This window comes from Lactuca serriola, chromosome 7 (genome assembly GCF_051521515.1).
Source record: "Lactuca serriola cultivar US96UC23 chromosome 7, Lser_US96UC23_V15, whole genome shotgun sequence".
NCBI lineage: Eukaryota > Viridiplantae > Streptophyta > Magnoliopsida > Asterales > Asteraceae > Lactuca > Lactuca serriola.
This window is the reverse complement of record NC_136414.1, coordinates 151,719,234-151,744,827: the sequence shown is the minus strand read 5'-3', so window position 1 is coordinate 151,744,827 and position 25,594 is coordinate 151,719,234. Positions and strand designations below refer to the sequence as shown.

Here is a 25,594-nt window from a genome sequence, read left to right as displayed (position 1 = left end):
TGTTTTGAAATCTTTTTAAATATTAATTCCAAATGAGCATAGATGCATACATAACAAATTACATGGTATCAAACCCTCTATACAAAATCATTCACTCAATCTACACCAAATAGTTTTTTTTTAAAAAGTCAGCTTATAAGCAATTTTACTTTAGTTATGTCATATGTGCATCAAACAGAGTCTAATCTTTTCATAACACATTTACATTTACGGTTATACCCTTTCTACAATTTGGGCAAGCCCCACATAACCTAATCCATGGAATCAAGCAGCCGGAATGGAATACATGAAAACAATGCAATCGTATCACTTCATCACCATTTTCAAAACTCTCCAAACAAATCGTACACTCCCTTGAAGTCTCATTTCCTTTTCCATCATCACCAAAAACCTCTAATTTTAAACAATTTAAGGCATCTTGATGAAGTCCAGGATGATGATGATGATGATTTCTTGCTAATGGTTGCCATGATTCAGATGCCATTTCTTCATACAGATTACTGTCATCTTGATGACTGTTTGATGAAGAACTGCTGCTTTGTCTATAATAAGATTATTGTTAATTTTGATTAACATGAGTTTGAATTTTGAAAGATTGATGAAATTTTATAATACCTGTTTTGAGAAACAGAGACACCTCTCAATCTTTCAAGAAGTCTTTCTCTTGCAAGTAATACAGATCCAGGAAGCCTGTCATTCCCAGTGGCTCTGTGTCTGTGTATGCTTCTGAAATCTTCTGAATTTATAATGCTACCGGTTGGAGATTGATTATGAACTTGTTCAGGGTGAAATGATTCATGTTCCTGATTTTTAACAACGAATAACATATCAGTAATTGTATGCTTAAGATCATCTAAGGCACGTAAAGTGATCGACTGTTGATTTTAGGTTTTGATAAATTTAATTTAACCGAGAAATTAAAAGTGGTTGATTCATGGTGTGTTTTGGGGATTTTGTAAGGCGGAGGACATCGGAGATACAGAAATACATAATAAAAGTCAGAAACATCGGGACAATACCGAATGATCGAGGCGACGGCGGTGGATCCGCCGGGAAGCAAGGTCACAGCCATCGTCGTGGCGATTTTCACGGCGATTATAGCGACGGTTTGTGGTGCGGTGTTGGAGAGAAGATGAAGAAGAACTGGCGTCGGGTAACGAGGTATCAAATCCTGAAATCTCGACGCCGTTGTAGCGAACACCAAAGCGATACCTCCGGCTATGAAATAGCTCTGAAGCACTTGTCATCCACAACATTCAGAGCAGAAATCCTCTGATAGAAACTAGATTTGCGTCAATTTTCAGTTAAATGTACAAAAACTTACACTGAGGAGGATACATGGAAGGATTCAAACTTGTACCTTGATGTGATGAATTCGAGAGTGTAAAGAACAAAAGCAGTAGGAACCTGGAAAAAGGGTGAGGGATTCTATGAAATTGGTAAAAGCCGATTTGGGGATATTTCGAAGGAAACACGTAAGAATTGGAAAGGGATCAGATTTAAGTCAATATAACGTCAAATTCACTAGTACAAGATAGGTCTGTTTCGTTGGGTTTGTCTTAAATGCACAACTAAATAAAATAACTTGGTTTCAAGAAAAATTAAATATTCACTTATAATTTTTTTCTATATATCTTCTTAAACTTGGATTAAAATATTATTTTATTAAATTAGACCGATATCACCAATTGACAATTTGACATGGATAGATGGATATTTAATTTCCTTTAAAAAATTATCCGAGTTTAATTTATGTTTCACAACATACTACGAATGAAAGAAAAAAATTAACAAGCTAAAGATAACTATGATTTAACGACACATTGTTAATCATATTGTAACACCTTGATTTTTAACCCTTGGAGTGAGATTTGTTTGCAAAAGGGTCCCATGCAGCATTAAGGATAAGGAGGTGTGCCTACAAGCACGATGGGCGTACTCCGACCAAGCCAAACCCTAATTATTTAGGGTTTGAGCACTATATATTCATCTTTATGGCTCAAGACCCCTTCCCCTCCACAGTATCCATCTGGAAAATCGTTCCTTAGCTAACCTTAATCCTCTCAAATGCATTTTTGAGCTTTGGTGTATATTTTGGTGTCCTTGAAGGAGCAAGTTGGAAGAAGAAGATCATCCTTGAAGAGTGGAACACTTTGGATCCAAGATTCTACCATCTTTTGATACCCTATGGAGGTATAAAGTTCTGAACTTGATGTTGATTTCATTAGATATTGTTAGCCTTAGATTTGTGGTTATTTTGGTCTCATGAGCTTGGTATTACGAGTATGTAGTACTCTAATCCTTTTTAGCTATCCTTTCAGACGTTTAAGAGTGTCTTGAAGCATAAAAATGTGATCTTGAATGTGATATTTAGCCTATCCATGTGTAAGAGGGTCTTATGGGGTTAAGGACATAGGGTTTTGGACATTAAGCATCTTATAACCATGCAAAGTCATAAAGTTGGAAACTTTATGACTTAGGACATCATTTTGGGCTTGCATCTGAGTTTTGGGAGGAAGGGCTTAATGGAATAAGCTCTTAATGGCATTTTAGGACTAGGCTGCGTACGTTGGGCATACCTGGAGGTATGCTGTGCATACGCGGTTAGCGCCCCGTTTCTTAGTCAACATGGGAGTACGCGAGGCGTACTCTTATGATTCGCTGGGAGAAATGTTGACTTTTGTTGACTCCATTGACTTTTTGACCAAGTTTGACTTTAGGTAAAACTTGAGGGTTTGATTGGTAATTAAGATTTTATTGGTTCTGATGCTAGTGGAGCCGCAGGAACAAGCAGTGTAGCAGGGAGCGTATCACGGTGTTTTGGGGATTCTTCATTTCAGGTGAGTTTCGCCTCATTGTATCGTGGGTCGAAGGCACTAATGCCGACCCACTAGTTTTGGTTATCTGTTAGTAGAAGGATATCTTAGGGATTGTATATAGTCACGTAGGATAGCCTGAGAACTCTTGGTCTAGGCTCTCTCACCTATTCCGTGTTTGGTTGTGGTTCTAGAGTAGGACCACCTATCCGGGTGGCTATCTCACTTCTGGATATATACGGTCATGCATTCCTTGGATTGTGGATACTTAGGATTTGCTATATTGTAGTAATCTGTTAGATCGGTATCCTGGTATATAGGATGTTGTTATGCTATAGTGATTTGTTAGATCAGTATCCTGGTATATAAGATGTTGATATGTTATGGTGCATTGTTGGATCTATATGTTATCTGTGTTTGTTGGTTATCATCTAGTAGAGTGCCCTATCTATGGTCACGTAGGATAGCCTGAGAAGTCTTGGTCTATGCTCTCTTTCCTGTTCATTGTTTGGTTGTGGCTCTAGAGTAGGATCATATGTTGGGATGGCTATCTCACCTCTGGTTACTTATGGTTACGCATTCCATGGAGGATAGCTGGTAGCAGGACTGTATGATGTGAGAGGACTAGTAGGAGGTAGTGAGCTGTATGATTGAAGTTTGCATGTATTATGTGTCTACTTCATCATTGATTGTTTATATGTCGATATATGGTAGTTGTGGGTTGAGGTGGTCCTGCTTTGTGTTGTAATCCAAGATACCTAGTGCAAGTCAACTGCAAACCGTAGGCACGGAGGCTCTGGATGTAAGTTGTAGTCCAACAAACCCAGGGTATTCCAGCCCGATGGTCGAGTGGACTCGGTGCATGCTTGTATGTTAATCGCATGGGGTATTTTGGGGGAAACTCACTAAGCTCTATGCTTACTCAATTGTTTATGGTTTCAGGTATCATCGGTGATCATGGGAAGACGAAGGTGGGACTGTACAAGCTCATCAACAACATTGAGGATTTCGCGTTCATTATAACACTCTGATTTTCATTAATGGTAATTGAGAATTAAGGTTTTTCTTAGAATGGGTTTATAATTTAGGAGTTTACTAAAATAAAATTGAAATTTTTTGGCCGTAAAAATGGGACGTTACAAGTTGGTATCAGAGCTCTGGTTTGAGTGAATTGTATGAACACTTGTGTGAATCCAGTCTCAAACTATGTTTCGAGAGTTTTTGCAAAATGTTTTTGGAAAAAAGTTTATAATAAAAGGGTTGGGTTAGGTACATGAGCTCGGTTTCTTGTCATGTTCTTTTTTGATTGTTGGCTTAGGATCGGGAACGTAGGCCTTGACTTAAATTGGAGTTTTCAGGAAGATGTGATGTGTATAGTCAGCCAGAGCCAAAACAGGAGAGTGGTTCACAAAATACCCATACTTGTTATGTAAGCTGATTTTTTATTTTGTGGATATATGAATTGTTAGAAAAAGCATGCTAGTGGATAAGGTTCATTAGAAACTGTTGGATAGAAATGACTGATTCTGTGATGCCTTATGATATAGGAAGTTGCTTGCGTGATTTATGTTACTTGATTGTGAGATTGTTGCATGTATGTTGATTAGTTGTATATGATCGGATTGAATAGCCTTAGAATGATCAACTTGGACTTACTTCCTATTCCTAGTTTTGGTTGTGGACTTAGGGCATGGTCGATTATTCGACTGTCTATCTAATCTCATATTGTGTACAAAAAGCATGCATAAAAGCAAACGTTGGTGAGAGGGCGAGGATAATCATAGGAAAAGTGCATCGGAAGTTAGTTGTATCTCGTTGTAGAAGTGGTGTTGGCACACTTACGAATGGTCTAGTGCAATGACTTAGGACATTGGGATGAATTTTGAATCGACTACGGATAGGTGTGGAAGGTAGTATGGGCCCATATTACTGAAAGCGCAGGATCCGTATGAGATTCAGGAGGAATTTCGAGGTACTAAGTAACTAATAGGAGTAGGGCCTGGTGTGTTGAGTACTGCATTGTGATGTCTAATCTTTTCTTGGTATATTTCGGTATGGCGACTATTGGAGGTTCATGATTAGGAACCAGAACAGGTGGCCAGGATGGAGGAGATCATTTGTGAGGAGATTCTTTCTATTGTCTGGGAGTAGATACCAGAGTTGTTTGGGTCTGTCAAGACTGCTATGATGGACTTCTTCGATGACTGATATGTTTCATTTTTTGAGACTGTCAATGTTGTAGCTACCACAGTCGTCGATGTGGCAAGGATTAGCACTGGGAGAGCTTTCCAATACCGGGATTTCAACAATACGAAGCTCCCGGTGTTTGACGGGGTTCAGAATCCGATCTTTTCCATGAGGTGGTTGTCATATGTGGAGGGATGTTTCTATAAGTGCTCTTACCCAGCTGACGAGAAGGTCAAGTGCGCTTTGAACCTTCTTCGGTATGGAGCGAAGGATTGGTGGAGGCTAGTTACTAGTTCATACACCCCAGAGTAACGAGTTGCAATATCATAGGAGCAGTTCTCTTAGATGTTCCACTCAAGATATGTCTCATTGGTGGCTAACCCAAGAGTATTTGGATCTGAGGTAGGGGACCGAGTCGGTGACAAAGATCACCAAGATGTTCACACAATGGGATATGTTTTTCCCTGATTTTGCTGCTTTTGAGTAGGCTTAGATGACTCGGTATTTAGGCATGCTCAAGAAGGATATTCGACAATTTGTATCCACCCAATGTTATGGTTCTCTTGCTGAGCTTCATGATGCCGCTAGGAGGGTAGATATTATGATAGAAACACATGCAAAGGAGTAGTGTCAAGCTTTATATCAGTCCCAACTTGCAATGAAGCGGTTCAAGCCCGTCGATCAGAGTTAGGGATTAGTTGGAGGGAGGCATAGATCTCTTGTATGTCGCAGGTGTGGCGGGGAGGGCCATTATGGCAGAGATTGCAGGCAGAGTGCATGAGTTTATTTTCATTACGACCAGGAAGGCCACATCAGGGCTTGTTGCCCTTTTCTCGTTTTCGGTGAGGTGTTGGATCCTACACCCTTAGCTTGGCATTTGCCCTACGGTCGTCATGGGACGGCCGAAGTCCCGGAGACCGAGAGTTGAGTTGACAATGATGGGTTTTATACAAACAATCCTATGTGTGCATGCAACCCTAGATTTGGATCTATGTTTTCACTATTAGACACACAACTTTACGAACACAAGAAGAACCTTAGCATGGAACTATGTATTTCAAAATCTTTATAGTAGAAGGGATTACATACCTCTTGTTGTTATATTGTAATAACAAAACAAGTTTTCAATCTCTTTGTCTTAGAAAGCAAGTACCACAAGTGTAGTACCTCTAATGGCTCACAAACACTACAAGCAAATGGAGAGGCAAGAGAGAGAGAGAAGGGAGAGTCAAAAATCGGCTCTAGGTATTCTAGGTATCAAGTGGCCGATTTTCCTAGGCCTAAGGGGTCTTTATATAGGGTAGACATTAGAGTTTCAGCTCTTATCCTTATCTAGTTACTTGCCCACCAAGCAGCCCATAAGATAAGCCTAGAATCCTTATCGTGGACGAACTCTAAGGCCTTATCACCTTGAATTCGTCCACCCTATCCATGGGGCATCCATTGCCCTAATTTGCAATTATCACATAATTACAATTCATCCCCTCTAGTATAATTAATTACATTTGATCACATAATTAATTCTTAATTAATTATTGACCAATATTAATTAAAGAAATATGATTTCTCCTTTAATATATTATTCTTATAATATATTAATATATCATAATAACCTCTTTCTCTATTATTTCTCCAGTCAAGTTGCTTTGGTGAAGGCAACCCAAAAGGACCATGCACAATCGGGTCAAGTACTTACCAAATATGGTTACGGGCTTAGACACTAATCCAACAGTCTCCCACTTGGATAAGCCTAGTAACCATAAATGCAAGTATAAATTGATTAGCAATCGTAGCTCTCAAAGACACTGTCAAACTCTGATCTTATCAACAACCTGTCCTTTAGATAAGGGATCATACAGTCCTCTGTTTTAGATATCGTGTGAACAATCATATGGAACATAGCCATAATTATGGTTCAACAGTTTGTTTCTCGATCTCAGATTCATTTGACATAGAACTTAATTGAACAAATCAATTCAGTCCTAACTGGGCCCGGCATATAAGTCAAATCAAATCATCGAGGGGCCCTAATATCGCTTTTACCCTCTTAGGATAAAAGGAACAGATAAACTTCGACTTATATGTATTTACTATTCACTAATCAAATTATACACAACAATGCGTTTTTATGACATCAAGTTACTGATGCATTTTCGCATTATCAATGCACAACCAATTAGCAAACAATAAACCATATATCTTGGTTTTAAGACCATATGATATTATCGTCTTGCGATCACTCGTGATAAATTCCATGAAGTGATTCCAGCAAGCGCGGGTTTATTCCAATGCTCAAAACTTATTCATAAGCACTCATGAACGTTGTAACAAACCTTTGTTATATCTAATACCTTTCAGACAATCTACACACCAATTCATGACAGTTTTCATTCATACCTACTCCCAACATATGAACGAATGTGGACCGTTTGAATAATTCAATTATTCTTAATTATCTCAATTATTCAGGAAGTCAAAACATGCAAAGCAAAATAATAGTTTAACAATCAACAGAAGACAGTGACTATACTTATAAATAATACTCCTTTATTTAATCATCAAATGTCAATTACATTTATCTATTACACTTTTCTAAACTATCTAATGCAAACTAATATCCTCATTCAGCCCAATGCTCATAGTGTGCTGCAAGTGCTTAACCCTACTTATTCCCTTCGTAAGCGGATTTGCTAGGTTATCCTCTGACGATACCCTCTTAACCACGAGGAGTCCTTCTTCTACCCGATGTCTAATAAAGTGATATTTTTTGTCGATATATCGAGATCTACCATGATCCCTCGGTTCCTTGGTCAAGGCAACCGCTCCTTCATTATCACAGAAAATTTCCATAGGCTCCTTTATGGCAGGTACAACTCCAAGGTCTCCAATGAAGTTCTTCAACCATATCACCTCCTTTGACGCTTCGCTCGCTGCAATGCACTCTGATTCGCACGTTGATTCAGCTACGGTTTCTTGCTTGGAACTTTTCCAAGTTACTGCTCCTCCATTAAGGGTAAAGACCCAGCCCGACTGTGAACGGTAGTTGTCCTTGTCGGTCTGGAAACTGGCGTCACTATACCCTCGCAACTTTAATTCATCACTCCCTCCGAGGACTAAAAACCATTCCTTTGTCCTCCGAAGGTACTTAAGCATATTCTTGACTGCGGTCCAATGTGCTTTGCTAGGGTTCCCTTGATATCTACTGACCATGCTCAGAGAGAAGGCAAAATCAGGGAGAGTACAATTCATAACATACATGATTGAGCCAACTGCGGAAGCGTAAGGTACTCGGCTCATCTCTGCTATCTCGGCTTTGGTACTCGGACTTCGAGTCTTACTCAACTTGGAATTACTTTGGAATGGTAATTCTCCCTTCTTCGAGTTTTCCATACTAAAACGTTTTAGCACCTTGTCCAACTAAGTATTCTGACTAAGTCCTATTAGTCTCTTAATTCGGTCTCTCACTATCCTTATTCCCAAAATATAGGAAGCCTCTCCGAGGTCCTTCACAACGAAGCACTTCCCGAGCCAGTACTTAACTTCCTGCAGTGTCGAGATGTCATTACCTATGAGTAATATGTCATCGACATACAATACGAGAAAGATAACTATACTCCCACTGGCTTTGACATATACACATGATTCATCTTCGCTTCATACAAACCCAAACTCTTTGACTTTCTCATCGAAGCAAAGATTCCATCTGCGAGATGCTTGCTTAAGTCCATAAATGGACTTCTCAAGCTTGCACATTCTATTAGGATGCTTCGCATTGACAAAACCCTCTAGCTGAGCCATGTAAACATCCTCAGCCAACTTCCATTTAAGGAAAGCGATTTTGACATTCATTTGCCATATTTCATAATCATGAAAAGCAGCAATGGCTAGCATCACCCTAATAGACTTTATTTTGGCAACTGGTGAGAAGGTCTCATCATAGTCAACTCCGGGAGTTTGAGTAAAGCCCTTCGCAACCAATCGCGCCTTATACGTGTGTACATTCCCATCCATGTCGGTATTCTTCTTGAAGATCCACTTGCACCCAACCATCTTACATCCAGGAACATGGTCAACCAAATACCAAACTTGGTTGTCGTACATGGACTGAATCTCGTTGTCCATCGCCTCTTTCCATTTTGCAGACTCCGAGCCTACCATGGCTTCCTTATAGCTCTTAGGTTCATCTAGATTTATTAGTGTACTATCACTAATATATGTGTCCCCTTCTATAGTAATATGAAAACCATATAACTGGGGTTGAACTCTAACTCTTTCGTAACATCTAAGAGGTAAAGATTCGTCAATCGGTTCAACCGGAGTTTCCTCCTCAAGTTGAGCGCCAGCATTAGAGGTTCCTTCATCGCTCGGATCTTGAATCTCTTCAAGATCGATTTGCCTCCCACTGTCCCCTTGGCTTATGAGTTCTCGCACTCGCAAAACCCCTCTCCTCGTAACGAAGACAACATTGTCACCCGGTCTATAGAAGAGATATCCAAAGGATTTCTGCGGGTAGCCGATGAAAATACACTGCTCAGTATGAGGTTTGAGCTTGTCGTGAGTCTCTCGTCTTACGAAAGCCTCGCAACCCCAAACCTTGATATGTGCCAACAAGGGAGCTTTCCATGTCCACATCTCGTGAGGTGTTTTAGCAACCTTCTTTATAGGGACTAAGTTATGGATATGGGCGACAGTCTCTAAAGCATACCCTATAATGAGATAGGTAGTGAAGCACGACTCATCATGGAACGAACCGTGTCCAACAGGGTTCGATTGCGCCTCTCAGCCACACCATTCAACTGCGGTGTCCTAGGCGGCGTCAATTGCGAAACTATTCTGCATTCCTTGATATAGTCATGGAATTCAAGACTTAGGTACTCTCCTCCTCGATCGGATCGAAACATCTTGATTTTCCTGCCCAATTGATTCTCCACTTTTTGTTTAAACTCCTTGAACTTTTCAAAGGTTTCTGACTTGTGCTTGATTAAATAAATATACCTATATCTACTTTAATCATCGGTGAAAGTCACATAGAAGCGGTTCGTATCCCTTGTGGTGGATCTAAAGGGCCGACACACATCGGTGTGTATGAGATCCAATACACCCTCACCCCTTTCACAAGTGCCAGTGAAGGGTGACTTGGTCTTCTTTCCAAGTAAACAAGATTCGCACAAGTCATCGTCCCTAAGGTCGAATGACTCCAACACTCCATCCTTTTGGAGTTGGGCTATGCCTTTTTTATTAACATGTCCAAGACAACAATGCCACAAGCAAGCTTTATCCATACTATTGGAAGAATCCACACATAATACATCATTTCCTAGGTTATCTACAACCATAACAGTTTCATAAATTCCATTACAAAGCAATGCTTCAAAATATAAAACACCATTTAGATATGCATAAATCGAACCTTTCTCATTATCAAACGAATATCTAAATCCTTGTCTAAACAAACCATAAAATGAAATGATGTTTCTTGCCATATCTGGCGAATAGCAACATCTATTTAAATCTAAACCTAATCCATTACTAAGCGCTAAAGAATACACTCCAATCTTGGTGACAGGCGACGATCTTCTGTTCCCCATGATTAGATTTATTCTTCCATGCTTCACATCCCAATATCTTCTTAGTCCCTACAAATCAGAACATATGTGAAAACTACATCCTATATCAAGAACCCAAGAAATAGCATGTGATGAATCATTAGATTTAATTGTGTAAATACCTGCGAAAGACGGCTTGATCTTCCCATCCTTGATGGCTTACAGATATTCCGGGTAGCTTCTCTTCCAATGCCCTATTTTATGGCAGTGGTGGCACTCTGCCTCCTTTGGGTTTGATTTGGGCTTAGCAGAACCAACTTTGGTTCCACTAGAAGAGGTACCATCTTGGGGCTTTCCCTTGTGGTGGCTCTTTGAATGAGCCTTCCTCTTCTTGCCCTTCCCTTGCCCAATGGCCAAAATAGGAGCAGCGGGTGGAGTGGGAGTTGATGCAACAAACTTGTCCTTGAGGTTGCTCTCAGCAGTCCTTAGGAGCCCTTGGAGTTTGCTTAAGGTGACCTCTTCTTTGTTCATATGGTAGGTCATCCTAAATTCGTTGTAGCACGAGGGCAAGGAGTGGAGAATGAGGTCGATAGCAAAATCTTCCCCAAAGTTAACATTTAACTTGGGAAGACGATCAACATACCTCTGCATCTTTTGCAAATGCGAGGTTAGGGACTCTCCACTCCCCATCTTAGCGGTGATCATGTTGGTGATGATCTCATAGCGCTCTTGCCTTGCAATTTGGTGGTACCTCTCCAGCAAATCTTGGTGCATTTCATAGGGATACATGTCCTCATAGGACTTTTGGAGTTCAAGATTCATAGTGGCCAGCATAATGCAATGAGCTTTCATTGCATCACGCTCATGGGCCTCAAAGACGGCCATTCCTTCGAGAGTAGCGATTTCCGGATTGATCTTTTCAAGCTTCTCGTCGAGGACATATTCTTTGTCCTCGTAACAAGCAATTATGCGAATGTATCTTATCCATTCGTTGAAATTCGATCCACCAAATGTCACTTTTTGACATAGTATCATTAGCGAGAATGAACCAGGAGCAGCGTTGTTGGCGTTTGTGTTAGACATCTGCAAATAGAAAGGAACAAAGTTTGATTAGAATTGAATCCTTAATTAAACACCCAAAATGAGAAACTAGGGCTAGGATCCAACAACATTATTTACACATTAGAAAAGGGATGCCGTAATCCAACATGCAAATAATTTTGAGGTAAGTGAATGACGATTCACTAATTCTTCACCATGAAAGCATAAAAGGCTTAAGTTTTAAATGTATTGAGAATTCCTAGATTCTTTTGAGATTAATTGAACTTTTCAATGACATGTTTAAATCTCGATATGTCCCTCTCGTTTGTGACTGGGATGCCGAGGATCGCAAAGCGGGTGTGAATAACCATGCAAATGTACATGGTGCCCTCATTGTTACAGTCACCTATTCGATGTGCCGATTAACCATACACGCTCCATCGAACTATGACAAACAATGAGTCACCCTTTGCCACCTTTGATTAGAACCAATTAGTGTGCCGGTTAACCACACACGCTCCACTAACTTCTTAGCGAGGCTGCAAAGTGTAATTTCATGGGATTGCATCAATTTACTTTTGCCTAAAGTAACTAAGATTGGGAATTTTGTAAAAACGTTTAGTTACTTTATATATATATATATATAGATTCATTACACTTATTAATGAGGAGAGGATTGCCCTATCCTACCCGTTCGGCTAACGACCCCCCATTAATCAAGGAAGCGGTGGGTATGAGTGGATACCCATTAAACTTCCATTTTATAGGTCATAAGCTTATACCCCCCCCCCCCCCTTATAGATCGGCTTCGTGAATGAGGCCTACTAACGGTAATACTAGCATTATATATATATATATATATATATATATATATATATATATATATATATATATATATATATATATATATATATATATATATATTAATCTTATAATAATATAATAGTATAGGGTGTATTTTAAACATTTCAAAATACTAGGGTTTCAATTTCAATTTTAAAATTTTCGAAATTTAAGACTTTTTAAATTAAAATTTTAAATATTAAAACTCTTGATTTAATAATTATCTAAATTAAACAATTAATTTGAATTACTAAATCATAAAGGATTATCTTAAATCAAACAATTAATTTGAATTACTAAATCATAAAGGATTATCTTAAATTAAACAATTAATTTATCATAATCCCTTAAATCCCTCTAGATTTCGAAAATCATGGGATGGGATAATTCAAAATCTTTAATTACCATATTTAACCATTAAAGGATAATTACAAGATATGTGATTATCCAAATACCTAAAATTTAGGATCTTATCTTGGGGAGGAGGCTAATTTCGAAAAACCCTAAGTTATGCAAACTCTAGATTTCGAAATCTTGGGCACAAAGGAAAGGGTTTGAAAAACCTTTATCAAATTTTCGAAAAATAGGCTTCAAGAACCCTAATTTCAAAATCTTTGCCTCCTAGGGTTTATTGGCCATAAACCCTAAAGTGTCAAATTCATACAACTATATAATTCTAATTGAAAACAAATAACCATATGCTCTAATACCACTGATGGGTTTTATACAAACAATCCTATGTGTGCATGCAACCCTAGATTTGGATCTATGTTTTCACTATTAGACACGCAACTTTATGAACACAAGAAGAACCTTAGCATGGAACTATGTATTTTGAAATCTTTATAGTAGAAGGGATTACATACCTCTTGTTGTTATATTGTAATCACAAAACAAGTTTTCAATCTCTTTGACTTAGAAAGCAAGTACCACAAGTGTAGTACATCTAATGGCTCACAAACACTACAAGCGAATGGAGAGGCAAGAGAGAGAGAGAGAGGGGAGAGGAAAAAATCGGCTCTAGGTATTCTAGGGATCAAGTGGCCGATTTTCCTAGGCCTAAGGGGTCTTTATATAGGGTAGAGATTAGGGTTTCAGCTCTTATCCTTATCTGGTTACTTGCCCACCAAGCAGCCCATAAGATAAGCCTAGAATCCTTATCTTGGACGAACTCTAAGGCCTTATCACCTTGAATTCGTCCACCCTATCCATGGGGCATTCATTGCCCTAATTTGCAATTATCACATAATTACAATTCAGCCCCTCTAGTTTAATTAATTACATTTGATCACAGAATTAATTCTAAATTAATTATTGACCAATATTAATTAAACAAATATGATTTCTCCTTTAATATATTATTCTTATAATATATTATTAAATCATAATAACCTCTTTCTCTATTATTTCTCCAGTCAAGTTGCTTTGGTGAAGGCAACCCAAAAGGACCATGCACAACCGGGTCAAGTACTTACCAAATATGGTTACGGGCTTAGACACTAATCCAACAGACGGTTCTTCTTTTTAGCATTTGTGGTTGTATTGGTAGTTATCCGTAATTTATGTTTGTGTTTCAAAGTTCAGTTGTAAACTCGGATGATCAGTTAAATGAAAGTATCTTAGTTTGCCTTGGTTAATGTAATTTATTGTATGAACGGATTTATTATCTTTGTCGTCAGATTGTATGTGTATTGGGATTTATGAATGTTTTGTGGATTCAGATTCTCCTGTGTATTTGGATATCAGTGGTTGGGATCAAGTAGTGGGGTTCAAGATAGTCTGAGTATCTTAGGATTGGAAAGTCGTTCAACTCTAGTATACCTCAAGTGGCGGAGAGTGGTACCTCATAGGAAGAAAACCTCGTGCCAATGTTCGATTCTTAGTTGAATTTCTCCAGGTTCAAGACTTTCGTGCAATTGCTAAATCTTTCGGTTTTCACATCAAGGACATTTTCAACTGTTAGACTTAGTGGTGGCATCATAAGTAGGGTGTGTTTGTAATTAAAAGCCTAGGGTGTTAAGAGTCCAGGATGGGAGATGTGATGAGGGATTCCTTATTTGTTATTGTTTGATTGGGGCGTGGAGGTCTGAGTCACAGCCCGAAGACCTGGTAGGATCAGTTAATTTTGTTGGCTGAGTATTGTCAGTAGATAGCTAAGCAAGGTAGTTATTGAAGCCAAGTAGGAACATGGCCATTTTGGTATGTGACCGGTTGGTTCTCGTCACGATGGTGAACTTCTATGTGGGATTAGCGTGACGGTGCGTATGGCAGTGCATTGAATGGAATCTTAAGGCTCAGTGGTTAATTATGGTGGAACTTGTGGCTAGCCGAGGTTGTGTTAATAAGTGAATAATCGTTCTTTTTAGCCGCAACGGTTGGATGTTTGATAGCTAAGAGCACGGAACCAGGGCCGTTCGACACTAGGGGTGGTCTCTTCGGAAAATTTTGAGTTGAAGACAACTACATGGTAGTTGTTTAGCAGTACGAAGGTCATTCTCAGGATGTATCTTGAAGTCAGAAAGTTCGGTCAGGCAAGTTTGTCAAGGGAAAAAGATGAAGAAGGGAATGATTTTTGAGGAAGAAATCAAATTTAAGTGTGGGAGAATTGTAACACCTCAATATTTAAAGATTACATTTTTAACCCTTTGAGTGAGATTTGTTTGCAAAAGGTTCCCATATGGCATTAAGGATAAGGGTTGTGCCTGCTTGAGTACGTTAGGCGTACTCCTATGGTACGTTGGGCATACTCTGGCCAGACCATACCCTAATTATTTAGGGGTTGAGCACTATATTCATCTTTATGGCTCAAGACTCCTTCCCCTCCTCCGCCTCCATCTAGAAAATTGTTCCTTAGCCAACCCAAATCCTCTCAAGTGCATTTTTGAGTTTTGTTGTATATTTTGGTATCTTTGAAGGAGCAAGTTGGAAGTAGAAGATCATCCTTGAAGAGTGGGACACTTTGGATCCAGGATTCTACCATCTTTTGACACCCTTTGGAGGTATACATTTTTTAACTTGATGTTGATTTCATTAGACCTTGTTAGCCTTATATTTGTGGTTATTTTGGTCCCATACGCATAATATTATGAGTGTGTGGTACTCTAATCCTTTTGAGTTGTCCTTTCAAATGTTTGGGAGTGTCTTGAAGCATAAAAATGTGATCTTGAATGTGATATTTAGCCCATGCATGTGTAGGAGGGTCTTATGGGGTTAAGGACATAGGGTTTTGGACATTAAGCATCTTATAACCATGAAAAGTGATAAAGTTGGAAACTTTATGACTTAGGAAAACACTTTGGGCTTGGATCAGAGTTTTGGGAGGAAGGTCTTAATGGAATAAGCTCTTAATGGCATTTTAAGACTACGCAACATACAATGGGCGTAACTGGAGGTACGCTGCACGTATGCGGTCACCGACCTATTTCTTGGTTAACATCAGAGTACGCTGGGTGTACTCTTATGGTACGTTGGGCGTACCCCGCTGGGGAGAAATGTTGACTTTTTTTGACTTCATTGAATTTTTGACCAAGTTTGACTTTAGGTCAGACTTGAGGGTTTTGATTGGTAATTAATATTGTATTGGTTCTGATGCTAGTGGACGTGGGATCAAGCAGTGTAGCAGGGAGCGTATCACGGTGTTCTAGGGTTTCTTCATTTGAGGTGAGTTTCGCCTCATTGTACCGTGGGTCGAAGGCACCAATGCCGACCCACAACTTTTGGTTATCTTTTAGTAGAAGGATGTCTTAGGGATTGTATATAGTCATGTAAGATAGCCTGAGAACTCTTGGTTTAGGCTCTCTAACCTATTCCTTGTTTGGTTGTGTTTCTAGAGTAGGACCACCTATCAAGGTGGCTATCTCACCTCTAAATATATACGGTCGTGCATTCCTTTGATTGTGGATACTTATGATTTTCTATGTTGTAGTGATCTGTTATATCGGTATCTTGGTATATAAGATGTTGCTATGTTATGGTGCATGGTTGGATATGTATGTTATTTATGCTTGTTGGTTATCATCTAGTGGAGTGACCTAGGGACTATATGTGGTTACGTAGGATAGCCTGAGAACTCTTGGTCTAGACTTTTTTCATATTCCTTGTTTGGTTGTGGCTCTAGAGTAGAATCATCTGTTTGGGTGGCGAACTCACCTTTGGTTACTTATGGTTACACATTCCATGGAGGATAACTGGTAGCAGGACTGTATGCTATGAGAGGACTAGTAGGAGGTAGTGAGTTGTATGATTGATGTTTGCATGTATTATGTGCCTACTTGATCTTTGATTGTTTATATGTCGACATATGGTAGTGGTGGGTTGAGGTTGTTGGCACGGAGGCTCTAGATGAGCGGTTAGGTTGAGGCGGTAGGCCAACAAACCCGATGTATTCCAAACCGATGGTTGAGTGTATCTGATGTATGCTTGTATGTTAATCACATGGGGTATTTTGGGGGAGAGTCACTAATCTATATGCTTACTCAGTTGTTTATGGTTTCAGGTATCATCGATGATCATGGGAAGACGAAAGCGGGGCTATACACACTCATCAACAACATTGAGGACTTCATGTTCATTATAATACTCTTATTTTCATTATTTGTAATTGAGAATAAAGGTTTTTCTTAGAATGGTTTTATAATTAAGGAGTTTACTTAAATAAAAATGAAAATTTTTGGCCGTAAAAATGGGACGTTACACATATGGTTTCAAATCAAGTACGCTAGTTTTTAGATGATACTTGATTTATGTCGTTTATTCCACCAATGTCCCCTTCACAATAGGGCACTTCTCTTTTTATTCATTTCTCTTTTATTTTTCACGTAGTTTATACGGTCTACAAGCCACATGAGATGCATGATGCTGATGTGGATGACATAGTCATGTGGAAATGAGATGCATAATGTTGATGTGGATGTCATAGCCATGTAGAAACACCTTACTCTTTTTCTATCTTGGTGCATCTTTACCGATGTGAGGATGGTGAACACCATCCCCTCCTTGATGTAGCGACGTGACGGTTGATGTGGTCATGGGGTGTGGCGTGCCTATACAACACGACCTTATAGTGTTCACTTCTAGACTCATCCACCTCATCTCTTTTTACCCACGATCCAAAAACCTAATGACGACGCTAATGGAAAGTCACAAAGAATCAATATCTTTAAATAAATTCAATCAGACCTTAAATAACAGGAAAAGGCTTAAAAACCCAATTTATTATTCTCTAATATCTAAAAAAAATTATAATATTACTTTGTACAATCGGTTACCTATCATCTGTGTTTTTTTTTTAAAAAACTTAACTCATTATCTTCCAATGCATGGAAAAACAATTATTATTAATTTTAAAAAAACTTAACTCATTAACTTTTTTATTTTGTACAATAAAATCATTTTATGTTTTGATTTTATTCAATAAAAAAATTATCTTCTCCTTTATGTCTTGTATTTTTCTCTTGAGATCAAAATGCTAATTCGTAAATTTTTCAATGATTTTGTAAGCGAATTATAGGTTATTAATAATACAAATTAACCTTAAGGCTACTTGACCCCGGACAAGGTAAATGCCAATCTTTTTGTTCTCTATGTGTTGATGTTTCACATAAATCGAGTTTAAGTATACAACATTGAAGTTGACATAATAGAAAATGGTTGCCTTGGTGGTAGAAAAATGGAGTCCTTTGAGGAGATTACAAACCCACAATGATCTAACGAGTGCATTCACCACCGTACTGTATCCGACACTAGAACGAGACATAACACTCTAACACTTCGATGTATAAGTGATGAGGCTGTCACCTAGAAAGATAAAGTACACATATGTGTAACAACAATAGTACCTTATATGAAGCTGGAGAACATGATTAAGAGTATCATATGTGTAACAGCAGATGTGTCTCATCGAATAAAAGTGGCTCATGAGGGTCGATCATAGCAAACTCATGGTGGTGGGAGATGGAGATAAAGATGTAAAGAGTACCAAGAATAAAGAGAGAAAAGGGTCAAAGAGATAGGATATATATTTGAGGATATGGATTAACTAGGAAACCTTTGATAAAGTAACATCTAATTTTCCATGTATTTGCTTTTAACCCTTGAGTTGTGAATTGTTTGCAAGATAGGTCCCCAATGGCAATTTTGTGATTTTTGGTTGCAGCTTGGCTACGTTGGGTGTATACTTTAGTACGCAGGGCGTACCTAGTCTCGTGCAAGTACGTTTTGCGTACGCTAGTACACAGGACGTACGTGGTTTAGACCAAAACCCTAATATTTAGGGTTTGTGACTATTTAAGAACCATTATAACCCCAAGACCGTTCCCTTTATTAGCCTCCATCCCAAGAACGACCCTCCTTGCAAACCTTAGTCTATTTTGAGCATTTTAAGCTTTTGGAGTGAGTTCTAGGCTCTCTTGTTTGTGAACAAGTATATTTAAGGAGTAGACATTACTCTCAAGACTTTGGATCCATCATATTCTCTTCATTGTACACCATTTGGAGGTATAAAGCTCCAACCTTGGCTCATATTGTTCTAGATCTTGATTAAGATTAGTTTTTCTTCTATTTTGTCCCAAAATCTAGGTCTTTGTGAGTATGAGGTACTCCAAACCTTTAAACTATCCTTTTAGACATTTTAGGCATTTTAAGTCATAAAAATGCAAGCTTGGATCTTGGTTTGTCCCCATGCAAGAGTTATGGTGTATAATAGGTTTAAGCAAATTAGGTTTTTAGTGTTGGGCTTTTTGTAGCCATGCAAAGACATAAAGTTTGCAACTTTAAGGCCTTAGGGGTATTATTGAGCTCAGATCCGAAATTTGGACGTAGGGTATTAAGGCATTAAGACCTTATTATAAGTTTTGATATAGGACGCATATGTTGGGTGTAATGCCTAGTACGATGTGCATACTGCACCTCACCCATGATCCGTTTCCGTATCAGTTGAGTACACCGGGCGTACCAAATAGTACGAAGGGCGTACGACCCAGTCCAACTTTTGGTCATTTTGGTCCTTGAACCGTTGGAGTTTGCTTGTTAGGCTTGGACCATAGACTTTCATGGTAATGGGTGAAGAGATTTGTAATCGAGTTTAATGATCAATTCACGTAAGAATTAAGAAAGATGAAAAAGATGAACACGAGAGTAAATATAATCTTTGTTCAGCTGATATTATGCTTTCAATTTTACAGAGTACAAAGGAATTCTCTGTAAAGACTGTGTTCAAAGTTCTCAACTCACTTAGTACAGACCCCTATTTATAGGAGAACAAAAGCATAACAAAATACTAAGGACTAGACATTAAGGCTATTCATTATAATGCCTTAGTAAAAATAACATTACATCCGAAGACACTACTTACGTATACTTAAGATCCTTCATAACAACCTAACTAACACTTCGACATATTACAACATTTATACCCTTACAATCTCCCCCTTTGGAATAAAGGTCGAAGTCTTCATGAAGTTAATAGTTGAACGACATACATCAGCACTTTTTGGATTTCCATGTACCAAGAGATAACTTTCTTTATCTCCTTCTTGTCTCCTTCTGAATTCTTCTTGCAATGATTCATACGAACAATTAAGTTCGTATATTGCGAATTTGTGTATCTCTCCACTTCAGAAGTTTGAAACAAGAATCTTTTAGCACTTCCAACTTTATCTTTTCCTGCAAAGACAATCCCCAATGGCTTTAAACATATTTCACCGTCTTCGTACTTTTTCAACTCAACCTGATTCTTCGTAGGTGCCATTGGTGCAGTAATGTCGAAGCCTTTAACAGTAGCAAGTTCGACATCAGTTTGAGCTAAGCACTCGAAATAATTTTCCAAGAATATTTTTATGTGCCTACACCCAAGACTGAAAAAAAGAGAAGGACTTGTCTTTAAGTATCAGAGCAACATTGATGAGATCATAAGTGTTCATCAATGGAAAGTCCGCCACAGTGAACTCTTGTATCTTTCCACTTGCTCTTGTCACAACATATTTCAAATTCTGAAACTTTCCTTCAAAAATGACACCCCTTTTTATGGATATCACCTTCTTAATCTTCTCCAAGAACCAAACTTCTTCTTGAGCCTTTGCTAACATAGCATGAAATCGTATCTTCATCTTCTTTCCCTCTTCGACATCCATAGACTTTGTCTCAGCTTTGAACTGTGGCATAACAAACATCATCTCGTTGATAGGAAAATCAAGTTGACCATAATCAGTATTTGTCACCACAAAGCTCTTCTTCGGAATCTTTTCAAAAGAATACATGTGATCGAACATCACCCTGGATTCTATTGTTTCGTAATTGTATATTTTCGAAGGATCACCCTTATCAACATTTGAACCTTCAAGAGCTCTTTGTCGCATTATACTTTCAACATGCCTCATTCTCTCAACTTCAGCTGCCACCTCAGCTTTCTTCTCTTTGTTGGACTTCTCAACCAAGACTCCTTTTCCCTTGTCTTTAACATTCGAAGGAGCTACATTCTTTGATGAAGAGTCATCACTTTGTTTCTCGATTACAATACCTTTTGCAATAGGTCTTGAAATTGGAACAGTTGTAGTCACAGTTGAAATGACTGGAGCAGCTGAAACAATTGTTGGCTTTACAACAACTTTTGAAGGATACACCTTTCCTACTACCTTCGTATCTTCAGTTATCTTCTTATGTTCCCCAGCCTTTGCTTGACCAACCTTTTCTCCCCCTTGCACCCCTGTGACAGCAGGTGGGGCATCTGATACGTTTGGCAGAAGGCTTGAAATGCGAAGTAATGGAGCAAGGTGTTTTTGTAGGATGGCTTCGAAATGAATGAATTTTTGAGAAAGAAATTCTTGAGAAATAATTGGAGAAGAAGATTTCAAAGATATTTCTTGAAGTTCTTTCAGCAGTTTCACCAACTCTCCAAAATGTTGTTCTTCTGTGGCTGAAAGAGAGATCATCTGAGGATTGACTTGTTCGAACATCTTAACACACTGAACAACCGCATCACAAATAATGTCGATCTTCTGATGTGCTGATTCATATCCTTGTTGAATATGCTGAACCTCCTTTGTCATTTCTTCACGAAGTTCACGAATCTGCATATTAACGTCTTCTCGAACCTTCTTAACTTCCTGTACAAAAAGCACATGACGCTCCTTCGTAACTGTCTTTAAATCCTTCACCTCCTTCAGATAATCAGATCTCAGAGAATTGATTCGATTCTCTGTAGAACTATCATTCTGATCAGTCTTCTGAAGAATGCGAGTTTCAGAATCACGTATTAACCCTGATGCGTTCGAAATTACCCTGCTTTACATTTCCTTCATTATGGAATCAACTTCCATGATAGTGATTCCAGCACTTCCCACATCCGCTTGAGATTGCAAGATAGAATTCAATTTTGAATTCAATATCTTGAACTGCTTCATTGTCATCAGCATATGGTCAGGGAAATCTTCTTCAGCTTTATCAAAGGCAAGAGCTTCGAATGTTCCTCTAAACCCTTCGTTATCAGTTTCCTCATCAACAGCCATGGTTTCAACAACAGGTGATGATGGATTTGGTGGATCGGTTGATTGTGTTGAGAATATAGTGGTGAAAGGTTGCTCCATAATAGATTGGAATGTTGGAGAATCAATTGTGGAAGTAACCTGAGGTAAAGATGTTGGTTCAATGAGCTTTATATCAGCAAGCTTCGAAATTTCAGTAGACTGAAGAACCTCTACTTCTTTAGGAATTTCATCTTCAGGAGTCTCAGGAACTTGATCCACTTCTTCGATACGTTAGGTTTTCTTTAAAAATTTCGCCATATCTTCAGCCCTTCATTTCTTAGAAGATGGAGACACCGGAGCCGGAATTTCCCGAACTGTGACCCCTTGATGAGTAACCTGTGTTTTCTTCACCAATTGAGGTTTTCTCTTGATTTTTATTCTTCGAAAAACCCCCGTTTTCGAAGGAATTGTCTCTTTTGATGGAGAGGCTTCGATAACTGGTGTATCAGCCACTGAAGTTAAAACAGGAGACACCTCTTCAACAGTTTGAGATGTAGCTATTAGCTCTTGATTCTTTTGTTCTGCTTTCACCCCTTTTTCCGAAGACTCACCCTCTGTCTTCTTTGATTTCTTCGATTTCTTCTTCTCTTCTTGTTGTAACATCCCAGTAACAACTGTTGTGTCAATAGATTGTAAATATGACACCAACACATTATTCGTGGGATCCACCTTCTTGAGCATTGCATCTGGAATTCTAGCAATTGTGGTAAAGATAGCCGGATCATCATGTACCTCCTTCGGACTACCATACATGTGGAAAATTGCTTTCTCTTCGTAATCCGGAACTTCGATTTTCTCCTTCTGATAGACATATTGGACTATCAGACTCCAATATCGTGCACAAGAAATCCCCTGCTTAGCACTTGTCTTCGAACTACTTGTTATGAACTCTGTCCATAATTGCTCAGAATAATCAACTTGCAAATCGTAGTATAACCCAACTACCATTGCATAAACCTCCATCCTTCCTTTATCCAGCCCCACAGTTCTTCCAGTAAGACATCTAAGAAAGATGCCAAATAAAAAGTTCCAGATTGTTGGTAACCCCGACTTCTTGAAGTCACTAATACGCGTCAATGGAGGTTGATGACCCATCTCATTGAACATAAACACCACTTGTGAAGAAGTAAGTTCATCATAAGGGCCAGAATTCGGAATTCCCAAAATCTTGCAAAACAACCGCTTGGAGACCCTAATTCTTGTATCTGTAACCATTGTGAATTCCACACACCCAGTCTCCTTGTTATATGATGCAGTAGAACCTGCCTTTGATAACCAGGACATCGGAGCAGCAAATGAATCAAACATTGCTTTAGACAGAACTGAATTCTGTAAAGCAACCACCAGCATATGAAGTTCCTCCGGATACTTTGACAAATCCGATTCGACTTGGTAGTTGGAACCCTGGATGTTCAGAATCGGAACACTGATGATTTCATCTGTAGTTGGTGATGAAGTAGTCGCCATTGAAGATGATTGGAGTAAAGAACGTATGAAGAATATGAATTGCAAAGAGAATTTTGTGTTGCAGAGAGTTTGATCGCGTAAAGTGTTATTGAGTTCTGATTTGCCCTTTTATATGTAACCCTAGAATTTTGAATTTGAAGCGGGATACAATAAATGCTTGCTGACATGGCACCTTGAAAAACGGAATGCACTCATCAAAAAGTAACAATCGTAACTGTCAACACGCCTTACACGCTTATCATACACCATGCGTCATCAAGAGATAATACTGTTTGATCTTCCCCAAAAGAATTGTAACCGTCGGATACCTTCGGAATAGAGGTTAGGCTCTTTCACTTTGAGGTTTAAAAAGCGAAGTCATTTGCCAGAATTTCGAAATCATCAGTTTAAGTTGGTGTTACTCAAACCTCAAGGATTTCGCGTGTGCTGTGTTCCAAAAGAAATTAGATGAGAAACAAAGAAATTTTTTTTTTGGAAAACTTGTGATATCAACAATTTCTTTTGACACAAAAAGAATTTTATCCCAGGCAAAGATATCTTCAAAAATTATCAAGAGAGATAATTAACAGCTTGTTTGGTTTCCCGTGAATTACAATCGATAACTTGTAGAGAAGTTTCGAAGGGTTTCTTTTATAGGTAAATGGGTGGCTTCGAAAATTTCGTTACATATCAACCTTAAAATAAGGTGAGAAATTGTAAACAAAATTAGTTGTATAACCAATGTAGTTAGTGACAACTTGGTTGCGAATGATATTAAAAGTAACTTAGAATTTTGAAAATATACTCACACGGAAATCATATTCATAAAAACATTTATGTTGGATCTTGTTGGGAACAAACATCGTAGTTTTCGAATGTTTGATTAAGATCACTCAAAAGAAATGAATAGGATTTGGAGTATAAAAGGTACTGAAGCAAAATCTTCGTAAGATCTGGAACATGATTCCCCGTCAATTCCTTAAGGTTTATAAGATTTTGGGTTTCACTTCTATCACGGACTCATGATATTAGATCATAAACACAGAGTTGTGATTTGTCTAGGTTTTGATTGGTTTGATCAAAGACCTCAAGGAGAAATTGCTTCGAATATTTGGAATGTAAGAATTGTTTGGTTTAAGAAGATTGGATAAGAATCGAAGGGTACCTCTGTTATAATGGACAAAACAGAAAACTCTTAACTCATTTGAGAAGAGTAAGGTAGCTCTTGTTGATTTATGCAAATACAAGCCTTGTTGGGAAGAAATTTTAATGAGATAATTTCATCAAGGCTTTCATTTTCCATACATAGAATCATACGAGACTTGAGACAACATGCAGCAGCATGCTTCTAGGGACATCCTAACTAATCCAAAGTGTATCAAGATCATACCTTTCATTCGAAACCAGTTTCATGAATCCTTCGTATTTGAAACTTGACAAAACTCACAACACACATGTTAAAACCGAAAAAAAATAAAAAATATTTTTGGTATTTTTGAAATTTTTCAGAAAAATTAAAGACAAACTGAAACAGAATCTTTTTGGATTTTTGATTTTTCAATAAAAGAAAATATTTTTGATTTTTCAGGTTTTTCATAAAAAAAATTAAACAAACTAAAAATCTAACCTTAGTTGAAATGTGTACAAATACGAAGCATTCGAACCGTTGACTTGAACAGTAATCTCTGATTTTGTTATTTCAATAAGAAGTAAATCTTCCGAATGCGAAGCGCTCGAAGCGTTGACCATGAACAGTAACCTCTAAACACTGAATCACCCTTTCCTTCCATACACCAAATGATTCAGACCCATCACTCTTTGCTTTTATCCAATTGAAGTGAATTTCCATTAATCATTCCCAATCCTTCTAAGATACGAAGAAACAATTTTTCATCCAAAGCCTTTGTAAAAATATCTGCCAATTGTTCCGTTGTTTTTACAAAATGAACTTCAATATTTCCTTCTTTAACATGATCTTTAATGAAGTGATATCGAAGAGCAATGTGTTTGGTCTTCGAATGCTGCACAGGATTATGACAAATTCTTATTGCACTTTGTGAATCACAATATAAAGGAATCTTTTTCATATTAATTGCATAATCTCGTAATTGACTTTGAATCCAAATTATTTGTGATGTACACGCAGTAGCAGCTACATATTCAGCTTCAACGGTTGATATTGAAACACATGTTT

General features: G+C 38.3%; 1 protein-coding gene across 3 annotated transcripts; it reads right to left on the bottom strand.

The window, feature by feature from the left end:
* On the bottom strand, nt 1-1,517 carry LOC145063597 (putative E3 ubiquitin-protein ligase RHY1A). Of its 3 annotated transcripts, none has more exons than XM_079011191.1 (4): nt 1,361-1,517; nt 1,020-1,272; nt 616-803; nt 1-542 (listed from the first exon to the last, which is right to left on the bottom strand). In XM_079011191.1, exons 2-4 carry the CDS (start codon nt 1,254-1,256, stop codon nt 191-193), a joined length of 777 nt encoding a protein of 258 aa, XP_078867317.1. In that variant the 5' UTR covers nt 1,257-1,272; nt 1,361-1,517; the 3' UTR covers nt 1-190. The 3 variants fall into 3 exon arrangements, with proteins under 3 accessions (XP_078867317.1, XP_078867319.1, XP_078867318.1); XM_079011193.1 differs by having other exon boundaries at nt 1,020-1,282; nt 1,361-1,504; XM_079011192.1 differs by lacking the exon at nt 1,361-1,517 and having other exon boundaries at nt 1,020-1,354.
* Nucleotides 1,518-25,594: the final 24,077 nt, after the last annotated feature.